The sequence below is a fragment of the Myotis brandtii genome, unplaced genomic scaffold, assembly GCF_000412655.1.
Source record: "Myotis brandtii unplaced genomic scaffold, ASM41265v1 scaffold1204, whole genome shotgun sequence".
In the NCBI taxonomy this organism is placed as follows: Eukaryota; Metazoa; Chordata; class Mammalia; order Chiroptera; family Vespertilionidae; genus Myotis; species Myotis brandtii.
This window is the reverse complement of record NW_005354186.1, coordinates 639,002-645,755: the sequence shown is the minus strand read 5'-3', so window position 1 is coordinate 645,755 and position 6,754 is coordinate 639,002. Positions and strand designations below refer to the sequence as shown.

The following is a 6,754-nucleotide window of genomic DNA, read 5'->3' as shown; positions in this document are numbered from 1 at the left end:
GCCCTGTGCAGTCCCCAGCACAGACCTTGTCGCCCTCACCCTTGACCTGCGTGGGGACGAAGCACATGAACTGGTCCACGTGGCCAGTCATCAGCCAGTCTGAGTAGAGCTCCACCGGGGCCTGGACTTGCTGGGCGTAGAGGAAGTCCCGGAGGTCCTTTCTCATGTCCCGGGCCTCCTTGCTAAAGGGTGGAAGGCACAGCCTCTGAGCCCGCGTGGGCTGCCAACTGCTCGCACATGCCAGGCTACCTTCAGGGAACCGGCTGTTCTAACCCTGGCCTCGAGCAACTGGCCCGAGGGGGAGGGGTGGCGATTAAGAATCCCTCACTCTGGCCCAACCCAGGACTGAGCCAAGAGAGTCTAGACCAGGGGTGGGCAAACTTTTTGACTCGAGGGCCACAATGGGTTCTTAAACTGGACCGGAGGGCCGGAACAAAAGCATGGATGGAGTATTTGTGTGAACTAATATAAATTCAAAGTAAACATCATTACATAAAAGGGTACGGTCTTTTTTTTTTTTTAGTTTTATTCATTTCAAACGGCCGGATCCGGCCCGCGGGCTATAGTTTGCCCACGGCTGGTCTAGAACCAAGACTAGACCCTGGGACACAGCGTTTCCTGGCATTGGATGAACGGCCACCAAGAAGTCTAGCTTGGAGGGCGGCCACCTGGAGGCCCGTCTTGTGGAGTCAGTAGGCCATCCTGTGGGGTCACAGGCCAGCCGAGCTTAGCAGGCTGCAGTTTGAACCCGGGACCCCCACTCAATGAGTCATTTGTCTGCTTTTCCTGTTAGTCTCCTGAGATTGGCAGGCTCACAATCCTCACGTGAGAGGATAAGGGTTAGGTGACCGGCTGAGTCACGTGGGGGTCAGACAGAGCCAGGTGAACGACCAGGGTCCCTCCCTTTAGTTTGAAGGCATCGAGCCGCCACCCGACCTCTCCCCTCACCTGGGGTAAAAGCTGCCGCCAATGAGGATCCTGCCGAGAGGATACTCTTTCCCTTTGACCTTGACGGGTGGGGACACCATCAGGTTCCCAATGGAATCCATAGTGATCACCTTACCGTCCTCGGTGGGTCGGGTCACGTAGCCAATCCCCGGGCTCTGGAAGGAGACCCAGCCGGGGCGGGGGTGTTAGGAGGGGTGGGCTTTAAGCCGCAGTCTGACCCCTAATCCAGTCTCTCGGGTAGACTCCCACACCCCTGCCCCCCACCGAGGCCACCTGGGCCCTCTCCCCTGGCACCCCATCGTTTCTGGGCAGGCAGCAGGCCTGAGAGGTGGGACCGAGTTCAGATCAGCCAAACCGAGCTCCACACCAGGGAGTATTTCATGGGGAAATCTTCGAGGTTGGAGACCCGGGGGGTGTCGAAGACCAAGGAGATCGTCTTGTAGGGCGCCTGGGTGTAGCAGAAGGCCATCTCGTCCTGGAGGGACAGGAAAACAAGTGGGATGTCTTCTCGCTCCATCAGCTGCTTTCCGGCCTCGGACCGGCTCACCTGGCACAGTGCTCCCTGTACCCGGGCCACCTCCGGGGGGAAAGGGGCAATAAGAACCCCTTCTTCTGCCAACTACTGCTGAGCCCTCAAAACTCAGCTCAGGCCCGGCTGGCATGCTCAGTGGTTGACAATTGTCCTATGAACCAGGAGGTCCTGGGTTTGATTCCCGGTCAGGGCACATGCCAGCTCGATCCCCAGTGTGGGATGTGCAGGAGGCAGCCAATCAACGATTCTCTCTCACCATTGATGTTTCTATCCCTTCCTCTCCCTTCCTCTCTGAAGTCAATAAAAACATTGAAAAACAACACTTCAGCTCTGCAATGGCCCCTTCTCGGGGTTTTGTCCCAACCCATTCTCCCAGCCATCAGGTTTAAGATGGGCGTCACCTGGAGTCTCACCGTCTGCACCAATCTAGGAACAAGCCTCACTCGGCTTTATGTCTAAAACCCATTCAGCGTGGACGCATCCCTGAGGCCATGTGGGGAAGCCACCGTGACCTCCCCCCTAAGCTACGCCAGGCCCTCCAGCAGCTTCTCTCCCATTCCCGCCCCTTCCCCAGACCTGTTCTCGCTCAGCTGGAGGGGTCTTCTCGAACCCAGACCGGAACATTCACACCCTGATGCGTCCCTCAATGTCATCCCACCTTGCTCTGGATTCGCTTCTCTTCCTACCGTTGGCTGAAGAGGACCCCGACATACGACCCAGCACCTACCTGGCCTGTGACCTCTGCACTCTGACCTGGCCCGCCCAGCCCCTCTTCATAGTGCAGCCCACATTACAACCTGCAGGCAGCTGTCCTCTGCCCAGAGGGCTCCTGCTTCTAACCCAATCTTTGCCTGGCCAGCTCCGGGTTTCCCGAGTTTGAACATTTTCCACCCTGACCACCTCGCTTGGTCTAGTAACTCACGACATCACCTCATTTCTTGCATTTACAGCACTTGAGTTCAGTGTCTTTGCTAGAGCAGGGGCAGGGTGGTCCCTTCCATTTTATCTCTAACACTTAGAATGGTGCCCAGCACGTGGCAATCACTCAGCTATTTGTGGAGGATGGAGCACCAGGGGACTTCCTGCTCTCAGATCGGCTGGACCCTGGAGCAATGCGCCAGCTTGGCCCACCTGTAGCTGAAGGTGCCGGACCCTTCAGCTGCCTAGGGCAGTGGTGGCGAAGCTATGACACACGTGTCACAGGTGACACGCGAACTCATTTTTTGGGTAGATTTTTCTTTGTTAAATGGCATTTAAATATATAAAATAAATATCAAAAATATAAGTCTTTGTTTTACTATGGTTGCAAATATCAAGAAATTTCTATATGTGACACAGCACCAGAGTTAAGTTAGGGTTTTTCAAAATGCTGACACGCCGAGCTCAAAAGGTTCGCCATCACTGGCCTAGGGTGTTCCGTGGTCCTGACCACGTGCACTGAAATAGGAGGTAGACTCTAAGCTCAGTTCCTTAGGGGCTACGACGTGGGCAAGTCATTTCACCTGAGCCTCCATCCACTGAAGTCCTAAAAGCAGAGGCGCCTCTAGTTAGGCTTAGCTTCGCTGGGAAGGTTGACCAGAAGCCTGAGATGCCCGTTGTGTGGGCTACAGTCGGAATCTCCCCTGCCCTCCCCCCACCGACAGGTCTCCCCAGGTGGAGCATTACCTGGAGCCACCTGCCCAGGCGGTTGGGGTCCTCGTAGACAGACGCCACCTGGCTGTTACTCTTCTCGCTGAGCTCGATCACCGTCTTCACAAAACCATGCACCTGCAGCTCTCTGCCGGGGGAGAGAAGCAGGCGCTGGGAAGGCCTTGGGGCTCCCCCGTGGGCAATACCTTGCTGTCCCAGGGAAGGGGGCACCTCCTTGCGGTCAGGAGAGATTATGTCCCTGCCCTCGAGATATGGAGAGTGCTATCCCCCAACCGTAGGGACACAGGCTGGTAGCTCAGAGCACTGGGCCCAGCTCATGGCAGGGTCTGGTCCAGAACTGTTAGCATCTGTTCCCGCTCTGGTGGCCTAGGCTCTGTCCTCATCCGCAGCCACATCCACAAGTACCTTCCACCCCTGCCCCAGGCTCTCCTGCCTGAGCCTACCCAGAGGGCCGACTCCTCTCCCCAGGGGGCTGTATTTCCACCCCGAGAAGTCAAGAAGCAAAGTGTCCCCTTGAGATGGCCAATGAGGTTGTCATGTTTGTACGGGTAGCAGGGGGTGGGCCTTAAATCCTAGGATCTTAGCACAGTTATCCTGTCCACAATGTATGTTTGTTCCTATGGAGATAAACAATGATCTTTGAGATTAAGAAGATCGCCCGTTTTATAAACAGATCCCGAGTTGAATGCCAGCAAGGTCACACTATCAGAAAGTGTCAAAACTGGGGTTCTAGCTTGGTTCTGGCTATAAAACTTGCATCCCCATTCTATGTTATTGTTCCAAAAACGCCGTTTCTGGGGTTTACAAGGCTACAGGAGCGGATCAGCCTGACGAGGTCTAGGGCGGCCTTGAGGATGTGTGCTGGGTAAGGACGGGTAGCCCCAGTGTCACAGCCATCTGTGGCTAAGCTGGATCAAGCCGTGCCTGAATCCCACCACTATGGGGACTCCCAGAAGATCAGGGTTTCAGCCGATGCCTCCTGTGAGTGAACAACATGTCTTTTTCATTTTCTTTTGTTAATCCTCACATGATGTTTTTTTCCATTGCTTTTTTAGAGAAAAAGTGAAAGGGAGGGGAGGGGGGGGGGGGAGAGAAACATTGATGTGAGAGAGGCACACTGATTGGTTGGTGACCTGGTTCTACATCTGGGGCCAGGAATAGAACCCATGACGCTTTAGTGTGTGGGAAAATGCTCTAACCACTGAGAAACACTGGCCAGGGCTGAACAACGGGTCTTCAGGTACAAAAGACAAAGATGGAAGAGCTGGAGTCCGTCATGTGTTATCAGCAACACTCCTCGAGCTCCTGTCTTTTCCGTTCTCATTCTGAAACCCGCCGTTCCTCTGCGGACCCTGCTCCCCAGCAGCCCCCCTCGGAAGAGCTATTTTACTTTACGCTCCACGGGCCTGGCGGAGGCAGTGGTCCTCCTCACCACGCGTTGCTGCCTCCGGGCCATCGTGGCCTCTCTGGGTCCTTGACAGATCTCATTACCGACCCTACCTCAGCCTTCTGGCCCGAGATCTTGATCTAATGTCCAGTCCCATCCACGCCCTCTCCCCTGCTCGCCCCGTCCAGTCGCCGGGCCAGAGGCTTGACCTCACGGGGACCTCTGGCCCTGGACTGCTCTCGTTCCCATCACTCTGTTCCTTCACCTTCCTTCCTCCCGGCTCCGAGTCTAGGATGCGTCATAAGGATACCCTGGCCCACCGCCCACCTGGGCTTATTTGCCTGGCAAACCTCCAACCCTGGGAGACCTGGTTCTGTGTTCCTGCTTCCCCACAACTGAAGCCCCGAAAGCAGACCAGTCACCATGGGCGCTTCCCCAGGTGTCAGCCTAGAAAGGCCTTCAGCACTGGCGGACTTTAAACCATTGTACTTGGGGTCTGTTACAGCCCCAAGGCCATGCCCCGATACACAGGGGCCACGGGGCCCTGCTGGCCTTGACCTAGTCCCCCTCCTTCCCTCCGTCCTCCTGTCCCCTGCCTTCTCCCAGCTCTGCAGGCCTCCTTGCTGTCCCCAGAACACTCTCGTCCTCCTTGCCATTCCTTCCTCTTACCTTGCGGCAGGGCGCTTAGTGCTCCCTGAAGTCATGCCGTTTACTTGTCGGCCTCCCCTAACACCTGGGAGGGACCGCGCACTCACTGCTCCATCCCTTGCGCTGTAAGTGCTCAGACCCCTTTGAGGATCCTTGGGGACCAGGCAGCTCAAAGGGAAGGACTTCACTTTCCTGGGGAGAAGTCTAGTCCTCTACTCAACCGCCCACAGACAGATAAAAGGGGGTGCTGGGGAGGAATTGGCCTGGCACAGGCAGCCCGAGGGGTTCTCACCTGCACAGGTAGATCTCTAGAGGCATCTGGGTGCTCGGGGTGAAGATGCAAGGAGCCACCCTGAACACGACCATGTCCTTGTGCATCAGGGTCTCTGGAACTAACTGCTATAGGAGACAGGGTCCTATTGGTGACCTGGGTCCACATCTCCCGCCCCCGGCCTCCAGCTGCTCAGTGCGGCCACCTGCAGGCACTCACCTGTGCCGTCTTTCCTCCAAGAGGGCAGGAGACTCCAGCTCCACCCCCCACGCCTTCTCCCCTCTCCCCCCAGCGGACACTGCCCCTCCCCACACAGTCCCTGCTGCAAAGGTGGTGGCCTCCTCGGGGACTTACCGTGTTTTCAGACTCTTCCACCAGGGCGACCGAGTAGGAAATCAGGCCGGAGAAGCTGGCGGATGGGAACTCCGTGGCTTCCACATAGAAGGTCTCCTTCAGGGAGTTCTCCAGGGGGGGAAAGGTGTAGGTGTGGCAGCCAGGCCCCAGCACCAAGTCGAAGGTGAAGGTGTCTGAGTGGTCTGTTAGGAGGGAGAGGATGGACAGACCAGCTGTCACCTCACCTGCTGGCCCAGGGTCCCGGCTCCTCCCTCACAGCTCGTTTCTGCTGCCGCTGGCCATGTAGAAGCTGGGCCAGCTGCGCATGCTCCTGGGGCCTCCTGCTTCTAGTCTTCCAGAGGCTTCTCTGCTGGCCCCAAACCAGGCCTCGAGGGTTCAGACTGAACAAGGCGAGTTCCACCAGGACCCCCACAGCTCCCCAGCCCGGAGGCACAGCCCTTTCGATTCACTGCAGGGGTTCCAACTGTGTGACTGTGCAGGGGGCAGGGGGAGGGCGTTCCCAGCTTCATAGACTGGATCACGGCTGGCTGCCCCTAGAGTTGCTGCAGACCCAGCACCTTCAGCCACTCCAGGGCCCTGGGCTCCCCATAGCTGCTCCCCCCTAAGATGCTTCGCTATGTAGCAAGGGCGAGAGGGTCCCAAGTTCACCTGCTACAAGTCCCTTACCAGCCCTCTCAGTTCTTCTGCACTTGACCTTCTGACCCAGTTGCTGGTTTTAAAACAAAGCTAAGGTTTCATTGCGGACTTACTATGTGCCAGGAACTGTGGGGAAGGCTCACCGGCTCATTGGCCTCCTCACCCCCGAGAGGCAGATGCTATGATTATCATACCCATATCCGGATAAGGAGGGAGAAGAAGTGGCAGGAAGCCTATGACCCAGGCACGACACGGTCATCTTACCTAGAAGGCCCTTCGGGCCCTCGCCTCACAAGCTGGCCCTGTTCCCACGCTGGACACAGGCTGG

General features: G+C 56.9%; 1 protein-coding gene across 1 annotated transcript in view; it reads right to left on the bottom strand.

Annotated features, from left to right (window-relative positions):
- Positions 1-6,754, bottom strand: part of PADI6 (peptidyl arginine deiminase, type VI) — a 19,669-nt gene that overhangs the window by 4,216 nt on the left and 8,699 nt on the right. The window contains exons 7-12 of the mRNA XM_005858732.1: positions 5,787-5,963; positions 5,458-5,557; positions 3,146-3,257; positions 1,316-1,423; positions 949-1,103; positions 26-182 (exon numbers count right to left, since the gene is read on the bottom strand). Coding sequence (XP_005858794.1) covers positions 26-182; positions 949-1,103; positions 1,316-1,423; positions 3,146-3,257; positions 5,458-5,557; positions 5,787-5,963 — 809 coding nt within the window. The remainder of the gene's footprint in view (positions 1-25; positions 183-948; positions 1,104-1,315; positions 1,424-3,145; positions 3,258-5,457; positions 5,558-5,786; positions 5,964-6,754) is intronic.